At 34.4% G+C, this 15,948-nt stretch overlaps 1 protein-coding gene across 11 annotated transcripts in view; it reads right to left on the bottom strand.

Annotated features, from left to right (window-relative positions):
• KLHL13 (kelch like family member 13) overlaps positions 1–15,948 on the bottom strand; it is a gene marked incomplete at its 5' end in the record, with an annotated part of 324,985 nt that overhangs the window by 40,774 nt on the left and 268,263 nt on the right. The window contains one exon of one of the 11 annotated variants that reach the window (XM_081125990.1): positions 13,721–14,129. The exons of 9 other annotated variants lie outside the window; for them this stretch is intronic. In XM_081125990.1, coding sequence (XP_080982116.1) covers positions 13,721–13,800 — 80 coding nt within the window. Of the gene's footprint in view, positions 1–13,123; positions 14,130–15,948 lie in introns of those variants that run through there. One more of the 11 variants, XM_081125989.1, reaches the window with a different exon arrangement.

The following is a 15,948-nucleotide window of genomic DNA, read 5'->3' as shown; positions in this document are numbered from 1 at the left end:
AGAATATTAACTCTCCTTGACACCCCTCCCAAACAAAAACTGAATGATATTCTCTCTCTCAATTAACTTCCATTAAGAAAATAAATAGGGAAAGTTTTTAAAAATCAGAAAGAAATTTCCAACTCATGAAATTAATATGTGTAACATAAGCTTGGTATTTTCATTAAAGAAAGACAAAAAAAAGTAAAACTTAAAATATTGAAAGATATGTTCTAAGTAAAGTGTCATTTACAGTATCATTGCACAAGGAAATTATAAATATCACAGCAAGTTATCTTAATAAGACAGAAATTAATTGATGTTTAAGAACTATGGAGAATGTATCTCCTTAATGAGGTGCTTCCCTGAAAGGAATTAAGAAAGATAAAGCTTTGGATAGTTATTTTATTTTTTAATGACATAAGTATAGTTGTCCCTAAGTATTGCAGGGGATTGGTTCCAGGACACCTTCCTCCATACCAAAATCAGCAAATGCTTAAGTCCTTTATATAAAGTGGCATAGTATGAATTTAGATTGAAAATATGGTTGGTTGAACTCATGGATGCAAAACCTGGGGATACAGAGGGACAACTGTACATTATAGTCCACTTGCAATGAATTCACTGATGGAAGTCTTTAGCATAAATGATATAAAATAGCTGCTAATCTTTCGAAGGCTTTCTTTTCTGCTGCAGCAACACCAGAGCCCACAAAAAAGGAAAAAAAGTTCAAATGGTTTTCCAAAGTAAAGAAGCTTCCTTATCTGCATAGGTCTGTCACATTTAAAATAAAATCACATGGATAAATAGCTGAAATCAGTTTAAACACAGGAATAAGATCATTTACCCAGTACCTGCTGTGTACTAGGCACTTTGCCAGACACATTCTCTATACTTCTTAATCCTCATAACAATCCCATTTTAAAGACAGGAAACTGAAGAGAGTTTAAGGCCTTGCCATGAGTCTGGTAACTATGATTTGAACTCCAGTCTGATTCCAGAGCCCACATTGTTCCCATTACAACAAGCCTAAAAATGAAAAATAGCAGAGTAGGGACCACAGAGCAAATGATATCGCAACACTTAATTTGTAAATACAAGTTGGATCTGAGCAAGACACATTGTGTTATAGGCAAGTCGTTTTCTTCTTGAATTAATTCAGTTTAAAACTACCCACTTTTACCACTACTTCCATAAAAACAATAGCAGTGCTAAAAATCTCATGGCATTCTCCCAATGCATATGGGTTAAGGGGATAGCATATTCTAGGGTGTAACTCAGGTCAAATTTAGGGAGAACTTTACACTAGTGATATCAACATTTAAAAGAACAGATTCTGAATTCCAAAGCCACCTATCACAATCACAGAAATAGCACTATGACACAGATGAGGAAATGGAGCTAAACAAATGGAATGACAAATGATACTGCATTAGATTACTATAACAGAATGAAAGTTAATTATCCAAACCATAAAGGGTTTGCACTGAAGATCTCAATCTTGCTCCTGAAAACCTTTAAAATTAATGTTTGCTCCCTCTATCTACAATATTTCAAAACTTTTGTCTTTCTTCATCTTTTAAAATCCATACACTAATTAAATTACATTAAGTCTCACGCATATAGACCAGAAAATTCTTCTGTTTAGAAGCTTGATTTATACCCTATTTCTTATTCTTCACATTACTTATAATATTCTGATGAAAGATTAGATAGATAGATACCTGAAGTAGAAATAAAAGAGTAACCAAAAGAATAAATTTCTAAATGCTGATTCCACACCTATTATATTTAAAAAATCTAAGTCAAAGCTCCCTGACCTTCAGAAGCCATATAAGGTAAGGGTATACAAGTGGTAGTTGTGGGAGGGAAATGGCAGTATGTACTTATAGACTAGGGAAAACAACATGTGCTCCCATCACTGTTAATAGCTCCCTTCCCAGTGCACAGAGGAAATAGTTATAATCTTCTGGCTGCACATTAGTTCTCTGAAAGGATGATCCACCCTACAGCCAGCAATAGCCCTGCCCATTGAGACGTTTAGCTATTACCTAAGACAGGGAACATGCCTTCTCATTCTTCAATCCCCAAATGAAGAAGCTGTAATGGGAGCTCCAACACCCAGGCCAACTTTCTTTAAAGGAGCTTTTTTTTTTCTCCCAGAGGATTTGTTAGCCAAGGTGTCATTTTACTCTTATTACCTGTAGCTCATCAACTTTGAAATTTGACTATTGTGCTATGGTGTATTTCAATGGAAAAGTGTGTTATTAAAGAATTCAGGTATCACCTGCCTAAAATTTCAGTTTATTAAACATTCAAACCTCCAAGTTATCTAATTTGAGTTTATTATAAAGGCAGATTCCACAAACTCAAAAACAATTAGAAATCACTGAGACAAATCTCTTTGGGAACAGGAAAATCATTAATCAAATGGTAAAATCCTATCCTTTTCTGTCTTTTCTAAATTTTCCAGTTACATTCAACTTTACAAAGTCAATAACTCATGACCAGGTCTTAGGGGAATATTTATTTCTCTTTAAAAAGGAAACGTGGCGGGGGGGGGGGGGGACGACAGAGTAAGATTTTCAAACTTACAAAGTAATAGCCAATTGCATTCCACGTTTTAAGAATCATAACTGGCAGCTCTAAGAGTCCCACTGATTCTATATCTTCAAAGCCTCTAATAAATATGACAAATCTCAACCTTGATTTTGCAATAACTTAGAGGCTTCTCTAAGTAATTCAATGAATGTGGTAAAAACTTCAGCATCAAATCAATGATGTTTTAATAGAATGGTTAATATGATTTAGTCAAATCAATATTTTAATATGATGACCAGTATTTTTAAGATAGGGAAAAGCAATATAAAAATAAAAATCAGAAGACTCTTAACACAATGAGTCTGGGAATCACACTTAGGATAGTTCTATCAAGCTAATCTCACATATGGGGCTTAGAGAAGCAAAGAGTCTAACTTAAGCAAAATTTTTCATATTAAAATTATTTTCTACCTGGCTGGGCGTGGCTCAGCGGTTGAGAGTAGACCTGGGATCCAGGAGATCAGGGTTTGATTACCGGTCAGGGCACATGCCCGGGTTGCGGGCTTGATCAATGATTCTCTCATCATTGATGTTTCTATCTCTCTCCCTCTCCTTTCCTCTCTCTGAAATCAATAAAGATATATTTTAAAAAATTATAAAAATAAAATAAAAATAAAAATAAATATATTTTCCATTTTGTACATAACTATCTGCCTCACCGTTAAGGTTTTTTTTTCATTAAACTTTGTTATAAGACTTGAAGTTATCCTTCTTGTACTATGCTTACCATAAAAAAATACAACTATTGCTGATCTTAAGTTCTCAGGTTGTTAGGAGATGGAAAAAATCTTTACTGTCACCTACAGCCCACTCACCTATCTACACATTCAAGTATCATATTCTAAGACTAGAACTGCAGTCTTTAACCCCAGAAATGGCTTCTGATTTTTCTCCTAAAATGCCATCAGCATCCATCACTTTATTACACTCCTAGAGAACTATTTTTAACTAAGATCACTGTAATGTCCAGCTCTATATCACAACACAATTCCATGATCTAGCTACAGACAGCTCTGCTAATGTGACAAAAATTGCTGTACAAAAATAATTGTATGAGTCTTTGTCCATTGTGCAGTAACACTAAGGAAGGAGTCCTTTGGGCAAAGTTTTTATGTACTATGGCTATATTTGTTTACCCAAAATATTAAATACTCTTAATAAAATTGGTAATTAGTTCCTGGAAGACAGACTTTTTTATGGGGTAGATGCAAATTATAATTCTTTGGAGAATTTGCTACTTGGGTAAAGTGTTTCTTTTTAGGGACATTGAAGTCTCTGGCTTAAAGAGTACGTATGTATGTATACTTGGGTGGAACTGAAAAAGGGTAGAAGCAGACCATACGATTTAAACAATACGACACAGTACACATCAAGCATTCACACTTCTCAGTCATATAAATGGGGATTTTGCCCTGGCTGGTGTTGCTCAGTTGGTTGGGTGCCATCCTGTGCACCAAAATGCTGCGGGTTTGATTCCCCATTTGGGCATGTACTCAGGTTGCAGGGTAGATCCCCGGTAGGGGGTGTGGAGGAAGCTCTTACACCAATGTTTTTCTCTCTCTCTCCATTCCTCTCTTTCTAAAATATCAATAAAAAATCTTTTAAAAACATAAATGGGAATTTTAAGTAGAAGTTAATTGGAACATTTTCAGACTGTATGTGTATGTGTTTCTGTAGAAGCTATGAATTGTGAAGTAGTAATGAAGTACTGACTTGATCTGTTTGAGATAAATAGGAGAAAGGGATATTAAGCAAGAAAGAGAGAAGCATTCCTTTCCTTCCTTCCACACAGTCCGTAAAAAACAATTTATAATTTTTTACCCTCAGGGTGTAAGTGAGAAGGAGACAGGGAAGGATCACTACATAGGTGAGGGTAGCAAAGAGTCAAAGTTTGAAAAATTCATCCAGTCAGTTGGAAAATGCTACTCTAAATGGTACTACCTTCACCCCACCCACAACAGCTATTTCTTGAAGCAGTAAGTCATATCCAAATCTCCACAATCCAATATTTTCATAGATCATGTTTTAATGAGAAAATTGGTTTATTTAAAGGTACTCTCAATTGAAATGAATTTGGTGACATAGTTCTTGATCATTTGTGGAAGTTTGGTCAGTCCAAATAAAGTTCAGGCATCTCACGTGTATCCAGATGTCATGCATTCGAAGAGATATAGATAAGGTATTTTGGATTCTAAAAGAAAAACTCTATGATTTTATTCAAAAGGTGGCACTAATGCTTATTAGCTTTTATAAAGAGACTTGGACTATGCAAACCTCAAAAAAGAGCCTGAATTTTAAGAAGGCAAGTAAATAATAAAGTTTTTAAGTGACTAGTATCTTAGTTTGAACTCATATCTGCATTTTATGTGTTTGTGTATACTTGCAAATTCTACGTATGCAATTCATTTGTGTTTATTTTATAGCACTTGGAGCATAAGACAAGTTCTAACAAGAGAGCTTGTTTTCATGATACTTTCAATATAAGCCCATATTATAACTCTGTCACTAGATAATTCTACTTTTTAATAAGATTTCCAGTAAATTGTTGTTGTAAAGTTTGAGAACTGCCTATGTTATGTTTAAACTATTATCATTTTCAAGAACAAAACTACTGGCCTATATATTAATAAATATAGCTTAGTAACAAGAATGTAAAATTTGTAGAACCACTTGGGTCAATTGGAACAATTTCTTACAATGCATGCATAAGTCTAACTGTTCAACTAGAGCATGGTAGACAGTGTAATGGCCTCTCAAAGATATCCACATCCTAATCTCTGGAACATGTGAATATGCGTTTACATGACAAAGGGGACCTTGTAAATGTGATTAAAGTTAAGGACCCTGACATGGAAAAATTATCCTGTATTATCCAGGGGGGCCCAATGTAATCACATGAGTCCTTAAAAGTGGTAGGCGAAGGCAGAAGAGTGGGTCAGAGAGAGATCAGTGTGAATAACACTACCATTGCTGGCGTTGAAGACAGAGGAAGGGAGCCACAAGCCAAGGAATGTAGACATCCTCAAGAAGCTGAAATCGGCCCTCAGCCTACAGCCAGCAAGAAGATGGGAACCATGGTGGTCCTACAACTGTGAAAAACTAACTCCTTCCAGTGGCCCAAATGAGCAAGAATCAGAGTCTCCCCGAGAACCTCAGAAGCAAATGCAGCCCTGCTGACACACCTTGATTTTACTCCAGTGAGAACCAGACCAGATTTACAACCTAAATAACTATAAGATAATAAATTTGTGATGTTTCAAGTCATTAGTTTGCAGTAATTTGTTATGGCAGCAATAGAAAATTAATACATGGAGTGTTTTGTTTTTGTGTTGTTGTTGTTTTGAGTCCTTGCACACAATTAAGCAATGGGACAATAATGTCCAAAAGAAAGTACTAAACATACTGACTGGGTAGTACCCTTGGAAAGTGCTAAAAAGAACACACCAGCTACAGCACCATGGGAGAAAAAGGTGGGTAGCCAATTAAAGTAGAATAGTGTTTCGAGAGAAATAGGAAATACTGAGGTTAATCCTGATATATCAGCAAGTAAAGATAATTGCCCTGGTATTTTTCTACAACTTCACCACTTGACAGTATTGTCAAATAAAGCTTCTTCTCTCTATACCCCCACCCAATTAAAAAAGGTCTTCTCATCTGTCATACTTCTTTGTTCATCTAATTCTAGTGAGATATTACCTAATTAATAGATGGCATGAAAGTAGGAAAAGTCTATAAAAAAGCATTAGAGAAATTAAGAGCTTTGAAATCCAGCAGAACTGAGTTTGAATTCTCACTTCACCTCTTATTTGAAGTATAACACTGAGCAACTTAATTAAGCTCCCTGAACACTGTGCCCTTGTGTGTAAAACAGGGAGAAGACTTACCCTTATAAAGTGTTTGGAAGGCAGCTTGAAAAGTGCCTGGCACTTTTATAGTAGCACCCAATAAATTATGTTATATTTAACTATGAGAAACCAGGACGATTTTTTTAAATTGAAAATAAATAAGCTTCATATGAAATTTACAACATCTGTTATATAGGCTAGACTTAAGATTTAAGCTCCTAGAGTTCTCAAAGTTGTTTCTAATTATATTTTTCTTATGGAAGAATAACTTGTTTCATTCCTCCATTGAACCGTATCTTAAGAAGTGCTCTCCAAGTTGAGCATGCTTTTGTCTTACTGTACCATAAATATGGCAAAATTGGGTAAAAACAACATATACCTGTAGTATGCCATACCAGTGAAAATCTTTTACTAAAATTGGAAACACAATATAATTTTACCTTTCACTAAGTTTACATTTTATGGTCCAGGATCAAATTATTGCTCCTTGGGAGGTACAATGTGTACCCTTGTACACTATAAAGCACCTAAACCCTGTCCAACTTAAACGGTGGCATTCCATTCTTCTTGTTTGAAATGGTTACTATCAAGTTTAAACATAAATTGTACCATTTTCCATCCTATGTAATATGTACTTTAAAATATGGTACCTCTCCCTAATTCTTGTCTCCTCATCTAGCCCAGACACATTTCTCTTCTGTAATGTTTTCATTGCCATTAAATCCATGATCAATACTGAAGGTACAGTAAACAAACATGTTATTTAACCTGATTATCTTGGATCAGAATTTTCACAACAATAAAAAAAAATAGTAATTAAATTATTTGTGAATAAAGATAGGATGGAAGATAAAGAATAGTCATTTTGAATGACTGCAAGGACCATATCCTTAATACCCAGGAGATTTATGCCTGGTACATAACAGGAAGTGAGTAACTTCTGAATATTATAAATTCATTATATAAGGTGATTGAAAAAGAGCTAAGCACTTTCAAAAATAGATTACTCAGTAACCTCTTTATGTACAAATTCCCCAAGAATCTCACCTTTACACCACCTCTTTCTCACAGACTTAAGGAAATAAAGCAATACACTGTGGCTGCCATTTCAATTTAAAGTATCATGCACAATGCTTATAATTCTTGACTCTTTAACCACAAGTAATAAAGTCATTAACTCAAACACTTACTTATCTCTTATTTCTTTCTTTTCCTTCCTCCTAACTTGGCCTCACTTAAGGTCTCATCTAAATATTCTAAGTTTCAAGGAGAATGTCTGGAATTCTTAGAATTCTTACTAACTCCAGACTTCCCATGATGGTATAAGATTTACGTTTTCATCTCTCTTCTCTCTCAGGGAACTGTTTTTGAGGGGTAGTTGGAAGTAATGCTCATTTAAGGATTTAAAAAAAATGAATCTAGATAAATTATTAACAAGTAAAATTCTTGGAAACTTCTGAAATCATCAAAAATACTAGTTTTTTGTCTTGCAAGTATCTTATGTGCAGTATTCTTCAGTTAGATTAAATGGTTACAAAACCTTTATTAAGAAAAACATACACAATAGGCTTTAAAACAAAATTTTAACTTCACTTCCACATGCCACACTTCCTCAGACTAAAAGATCTGAAATAGCTAAAAGAATAAACACTGACTACAAGGAGCAATTAACCCCATTGTAAACCTCTGAAAAGGAAATTTGTAAACTCTAAATTCACCACTGTCCAGTATGAGTCCTATGATTTAAAAATAATACAGTCCCAGGCTCTGTAAGACAAGCAGAACATCTGTATAAAAGGACAGAGGTGTCTTCTTCTAGTCAGACCACATAGGGAGCATTGCATTCAGATGTAGTATCTCATATAAAGATTAACATTTTAAAAAATATCCCGGTGAGGACAACCAGCAGAGCAAAGGGTCCAGAAAATATGTCACATTAGTAATGGTTAAAGAGAAGATTTCCAGACTTGTACGTAATGGAAAAAACAGATTTTTTACTATATAGCTTGATAAGGCCACACTAAGAACAGAAAATAAAAGAAATGAAGAATTGATTTTGCTCAATGCAAGGAAGAGCTGTCCACGAATGAAAGGTGCTGCCTTGATGAGGTAGTAAGTCCTTTGTCACTGCCACTGATCAAGGAGGAGATGTATCACCATGTATCCTTCAGAGGAGTCACAGGAAGGATTCTTGTTTTAAAGGAAGGATTGGATTCTCTAAATGACTTCTAAGGTCACTTTTTTTCTCTATGGTTTTCCATTAATAAGAATAAAACTAGCCCTTTTGCAAGCTCAGACCATGGAAATTCCCAGAGAACATGCCACAAAAGTTACAGACTAACACTAAATTGCTCTTAAGTGTTCTTTATGTTACTGCTCCACATAATTTTGTTAGATTGACCACATGTAGTGAAAACAAATTAAGTAGACACAAAACAAAAGTTTATGTATATGATAATTATGAAAGTGACTAAGTATATTCTTTTCTAATTTGAGATTATCAATTTAAGAAGTATTTTGTTAAACAAAAAAGACTTCTAAAACCACAAGGTTTTGCTTTATTCACTAAATTAGAAAAAAGACAATCTTAGGAGACGGAAAATGTCAAATTTGGCAAATACATATTTTTTATGTTTTATTGAATTTATTGGGGTGAAAATGGTGAAGGGATTAAGAAAAAAACACACAAATGCATATTTTCATTTGGTCTATTCTTTAAATCATCCACGAACAAAAAATATTTATATAGTATGCATACTCTTTTCTCAGGAAATCTAAATACTGAATTTTAATGATGAAATTGTAGAAAACAATTGCTATGAAATATTGTGCTATAGATACTTACTATAAAATGTTTTGCATATTAAACAAGATCACTGTAAACAGAAAGCTACCTGAATGTAAGTGCACTGGCCAAAAGAGAAAAAGTCTAATTCATGAACACTCAGTCTACACTCATTGTCTTTTGCCTTGAGAAGGGTAAAATTCTAAGGAAAACATCTCTGTGTCTGTCTTGCTAGAATTCCGTTATATTGAGCTGGTTAACTCTTCCCTATTATCTTACTCCCTATTGCCACACCATTATTATCAGAAGTTACTGCTTGTGAAGAAAAGATAAAAGGATCACTAATGCTAATCCTGTTCTATTTCAGTGTGTCCTTAGAATCTTTATTTTAATTAAATTTATTGGGGTGACAATGGTTAATATGAACATACAGGCTTCAGGTTTGGGTTTCTATGTTATAAGATCTGTATATTGTTCTGTGTGCCCACCACCAAAAGTCATATCTTCTCCTGTCACCATATATTAAGACCCAATTCATTAATCCTATAACATTAGCCAGAAGGAACCACTTGCTGTTTTAAAACAATGAATACCAAAACACCAGAAACCCACTTAGATGGGAGTGTGTTTTCAGCTTTATTAATTTAGGCAAAATGACAGGTTAATTTATATGGTTCACACCTGTCAGGAACAGAGTCTTTACTATTCAGTTTACACTGACCAGGAGATCCTCCCTCAGGCTAAGGTTGAACTTCAACCTACTGTTGAACAGAGTATAACACAAACATCACTCAGATTTCTATCAAGACAGTCCCTTCAGAATTCCACATGGATGGCACACCACCTTGCTACTTTTCAAAACTGAAGCTTAAGGAAGGCGAAGTCTACCCAATAGAGACTATGTATTTGGTAATCAATCTATCTGGAGGCCAAAGGATTCGTTTCTTATATCTTTTGTCTTTAAAATACTCCACTCTTCCCAAATCATATTATAACTCAATTTGAAATGTGCTTTATATAAAAACTATTTTCCCTAATACTGTCAAAAACATTGTCATCAATAAGTCTTAAAAATATGGAGAAGTTTCAACTGTCATTCAAGTTCTAAAGAAGCAGAAAGAAAAACTTCTGTAGTTTAAACCCACAAGGAAAACTAGGCATTCTGTTCAATGTTTGCAGTTAGTAAAACATTCCTTATTGTAGGTTTCACTAGCATAGCAGCACTACCCTATCTACAGCATTAGTGCAAGAGCTCTATCTAGCTAAGTGGCACCTACACTGAGTTTAGAATGAGGCTGAAAAGAGCCTTTATATTTTTCCCATACTTGCTCAATTACTGCAACACATTTTTACTACAACCAAAACTATTTCATATTGAAATTTCAGTCTTTGAAAAAGTACCCATCTTCAAAGAAAACCACATAATGTTTATTTGACAAATCATAGTAAGTAATGATAAAACATTACAACCAATGCTGCTATATAAGCAAACCTACAAAAGGATGCTTTATTAGCTGTGAAGAATTCTATATTCAAGATGCTCATATAAATGTTCATATATAACTTCACAAGTAAATTCTAAAACATCACATTTTATCAAAGTGTAAGAATTTACTCCATTTCAAATGCAAAGACTTTAGACCCAAAAGACACAAATAACCATTTAACCTATGTTTGCCAGCAGGAAGATTGTTAGAGCAAACATGATGTTACTTGACCCAGTATTCTCACTTAGTCTTTCTAATATTTGAGAGTGAAAATGCCACTAAACTTAAGTATAATTTTGTATGTAGAAGTGTTGTGGAAAATAAAGAAGCACTGACAAGAATAACATGTTAAACATGATATTTTTATTTCTGGCCAAGTAAGGCAATGAACCCTAAATTTATTTTAAAACCTGATTTCAACTCCCTGAGCTAGTATTTTCCTATATTTAACATATTTTCTCCATATATATTTACATGATATTTCAAACCTATATTAATTTATTTATAAAGAAAAATAAGTTAAGGCCAATTTAATAATATAGTGTCAGAATAGTCTAGGCTAACACTACCTCTTCAAATATATTTTTCCATTCTACCTATTTGTACTACCAAGAATCAATGTCAACATGCAAGGTCTGTGATATTTTCTAGCTTCTATCCTCTAAATCAATCCATTCATATCATCAGGTCATAAAGGTGAGTACATACTGAAAAGGAAGAAAGTGATTCATTAAAGATGTATTAAGCTATATCTGAGTTTGTGGCTAGCATGAATTAATCAGATATGTCTTTTTTAACCATCTTTAAAAATTGGCAAACCAGCTGAGACAAGAGTTGCAATCTGGATCTTTTGTATAGTAAAATATTGTAGAAATACTATAATCATTTGTAAACTTTATTAATTGTAACCTACTGATTTTAGTATGGGGGGAGGGGTGTTTTGTCTTGTTTTAACAATAAATTTGCTTTTGGTAAATCTGCAGTCATTTCTCACCAGCTAAGATTCATAAAGTCAACAGGCACATCACATTTTCTCAAAATTTTTAAAGGAGCCCCATTAACTTGTCACCTCCATTAACTTGTCACCTCCATTAATTTGTGCTTTTGACAACTATAGCTTTTGAGAAGCAAATATAGCTGATCTTTTCTCTTTTTTACAAATATAACTTAAAATTTTAACTTTATAGGAAAAAAAGTTTAACCCCCAAACAGATAAAATCACCCAAAGCATCTCTAAAAAGAGATATTTTAAAATTGGAAAATGAAATTATGACAGGATTTAACTCTAAAATGTCCTCATTTCCCAGCGCTTTCCAGGGAATCACTTCTTTGGGACTGAGAGCACAAGCACACTTACTTCCTTAGCAGCTGAAAGCCATTCAAAGAACTAGATAGACACCACTGTGTATCTGAACCTCATAAAAAACAAGAACTAAGTAATAAAACGGCAACTCACCAGATCTCTAAACATGCAATTAACCTAAAGCAGGAAGAATTTTCCACATCTGTCCGACTGAAAATTATTTTAAAGGAAACACTGACAGTTAAGACAGACTTATACTCAAAAGCTTTTCTCATACTAATATTTATTTGAAAAAAAAAAAAAAAGGTCCAGTTTTCCCTCATTCCTTCTTCCACCAAAAAAAAAAAAAGGATCACAGACAATACTTTAAAAGAATATTTTATTATATCTCCTGGATTTTCTTTTTAAAGCAAAATTGCAAATTTTAAAAAATAAGATTTCAGTATATCTTGGTGTGTATTTACTTAAAATAAATTTTTAAAATAGTCATTTGAGTAATGTACTTTTCAACTCCATGTGTATAAATAACTATTTGTACAACTGTAATTTGCACAAATTCGAACTTACACTTCAGAACCAGAATTATAAAACTGGGAAAGATAATATTAAACTGATTAATATTCATACACAACTCAAGTATAAAAGTTTTGATTAAAAGATTCATTTTCTTATCAATATGTTAACTCTGAATGTTTCAAATTCATCAAAAATTATAGAAAGCATTTCCATATTTCACACAACCCAACAGCAAGCATCAGCAGTTTTTTTGTGCCGTTGCACAAAAGAAGTCATCTTAAGTACTTCAGGTATACAAAAATTCAAAAAAAATCCAACCAGTGTAAAAGATTGAAGTTTATCCTTATGCAATTCCTTAGATATACCTCTAGACTTTCAAATAGTAATTAGATTACCATTAGGCATTTTAAATAAAAATAAACAAACTCCTAAGAAAACAAAACAAAGGTAAAATGTGAGCATGCCAATATCTTTAAATATAAGCAAGCTTGAGGTTTTTAATCTTGTGCATTTTTGGATGTTGCCGTCTGTGATCTTTACCCCCTTTTGTCACAAGGTTGATTCATGAATGAAATCCCACTTTAACATCCTATTTTCTGTCACTTACATGTATGCTGGAGAAAGTGGAGTTGACCTGGATGTTTTAAGCACAGGAACTGGGAATTTCCAGATAGCAGGAGAGCTCGTTTTCCATTTCAATGGCATGTTGTCACCACGATACTACAATAACAGTAAGCAGCGTTTCCATAACAGACTACCAACTAGGACTTCCATTCCACACTGTACTGACACAGCAGTGGCTGCCGCGGAGAACAGGCAAACGATTCTGCCAGTGCCCTTAAACGGATGCTTCCAATCTGTAAAATAGGGCTGCAAGGTACCTCCTTTAAATCCTCCTGTCCCCTAAAGCAATATGATGCTCCTATCCTTCTAACTCAACAATAGTGCCACCTCGTTAGGAAAGCGTTGACTGCAGTATATTTTTTTTTAAGACTGCACTGTGCATACCGCACAATGCAGCTTTATTTAATAAAAGAGGCTAGGGTTTTGTTTTTTACTATTGTTTTAAGCTTGCATTGCCATTGTTCTACCTTAACAGGGATACTGCAGCCCTGCACTATATTCTGCACCTCTTAACCTGATTTCTGACCAATAGTAGCAGGAAAAAAATAGATGGGTTTCATATGAAAATGAAACGACATACCTACTCAGAATACACTTGTCATCCTCTGAACATTCTTCTTTTGAGCTGCAACAATACAAATGGGATATAAACCTCAGCATAGCCTTAGGCCACAGCTAATAGAGATCAGTGACTAAATTCGGCAGACTGCTTTCCTCCTGTGCAAGCTCTGGCCACACAATACAAGAATGCCATTATGGGAAAGCCCATTTAAAAAATGCCAGTCTCTGTTTTCCAGTTAGAAGAAGGCAAAATGTAAGAACAAATATAAACTGCTGCAGAGCTCTGCACGTTCTTCTAGTAGCTTCTGATTCAAGTTGCTCTCCTTTCCCTATTTTTATTTCCAAGCCGGGATGAGCAAAATCTCACACATTTACAACATGCTGTGGTAACCCGAATATCACTCTGTCTTCTGCAGCAGAGAAGTACAGAATAGCGTGCTCTTAATAGCAGTCCTCGGAGGGACGCTATCAACAATCTAATTCAATGTTGCCCTCCCCTTCTCCTCTCCCCCTTTCCCCTCCCATTCACCCTCCTCACACCTCCCCCGCCCCCAAACAGCTCAGAAATTGCCTAGAGGACAGACCAATGCTGCTGGCTGAGCAGGTGTCCAGCAAGGACCATTCCAAGGCTCAGCAGCGGGTCCAGTAACCTCTAGGGGTTACTGACTGACAAAGGTTCAAAAATTAAAGCTGCTGCCAAAGGCAGCTTGAGGTATTTCATGAAAGCAATGGAAATATATGGTTCATCTATACTGTTTTAAAATACTGCCAGAAAATAGCATCCTAAGTGCCCTGTTTAAAGCACCAAACTCGCAAATTTTCTACACAATTCTAAGACAGGAAAACAGGACAACTGGTATTATGCTGAACTCTTCTCAGTCTAAAGAATTTTACTTCTGATATAGATAAATCACCATCACTAAATATCTAGCTTCACGGCACCCTTCCACTTCTACCTTAAAGCAGAATTACCTATCTTCATCAGTGACAGCTTAGTAAAGGCAGACTACCATTCACACAAAAGCCAGCACCTTAAAAAAAAAAATCACTGTGGTGACAACTCACATTTACTTTCAAGTTTGTATCTAAACAATAAACTTGTGCTTCCAACTTAAGCAATGGGCTTTCAGATACTCATTCCAAATTATTAGTGGTTTCTAAAAGATTGACATTTACTCCTTAAGTGGCTTTCTCATTTGTATTCAAAAATCATAGGTCAATGTTTCTATAGAAACATACTGTTTTCAAAAATTCCAAAATATATAATTTAATATATCAAAAATACAGACTGAAATTGGCTAAGGTAAATCACAAGTACCTTCCTTTAAGATACACATCAATATTCAGGCAAAAATTATTTTCCTAAGAAACCCAAATACATACAGTGTGGGGCGAAAGTAGGTTTACAGTTGTGAGTACATGAAACAGTTTATTCTTGTATTATTATTAATTAATGTATTATTTTCCATAGCAACAACTCTAAACCTACTTTTGCCCTGCTATATATGTATATGCAGTATATACACACACAAATTCATATATGAAGAGATTGAAAGATTATTTTCAAACACTGACCAGTAATGCATAAACTTTATTAAATATTAAATGTCAGCCATCACCATCTCACAAACAATTTTTATTCAATCTACCATATACAAATAACCCCCCAAAACACAATCAAACATCTTAAAGGGTTAAATTATATTTTCAACTTTTTTTAGTACCCACAAACAAAACTGTCTCCTAGACATCTTCAAAGGAAATACAGAAAGGAGTATTTATCCATACCTTGGTGACCAAAATACATTTAAAAGGCTAAAAAAATCCACTAATACAAATAAACCATACTCAGTATTTTATATTAGAAGGCTTTGTGTAATAATGCTTAATAGTCATAGGTACAATCAGCATTAGCAACTCGTTGGAAAACCCAAAAAGGAAACACACGCGCGCACACACACGTACTCATCAAGCAAGTTTGGAATCCCATTACCAAAACCTAAAGCATCTTCAAACATTTAGAATATAAAACATAAAATGGCTACAAATTAGGAGTCTGTAGCAAGGAGGCAGTGCTTTAGAAATGAAATTCAACCACATTTCAGCTTATGACAAAGCAGTGACTGCAAAGATAACTTCTGAGAACAACCCAAAACTTATGTAAAAACACGGTAGTGAAGTGTTCAAGAAAGTTATCTATAAAGCTCACTCAACATTTGAGTGGGAAATGGGGTAAATCTAGAGTTT

This window comes from Miniopterus schreibersii (assembly GCF_964146895.1).
Source record: "Miniopterus schreibersii genome assembly, chromosome: X".
NCBI lineage: Eukaryota > Metazoa > Chordata > Mammalia > Chiroptera > Miniopteridae > Miniopterus > Miniopterus schreibersii.
This window is presented reverse-complemented; position numbering and strand designations above follow the sequence as displayed.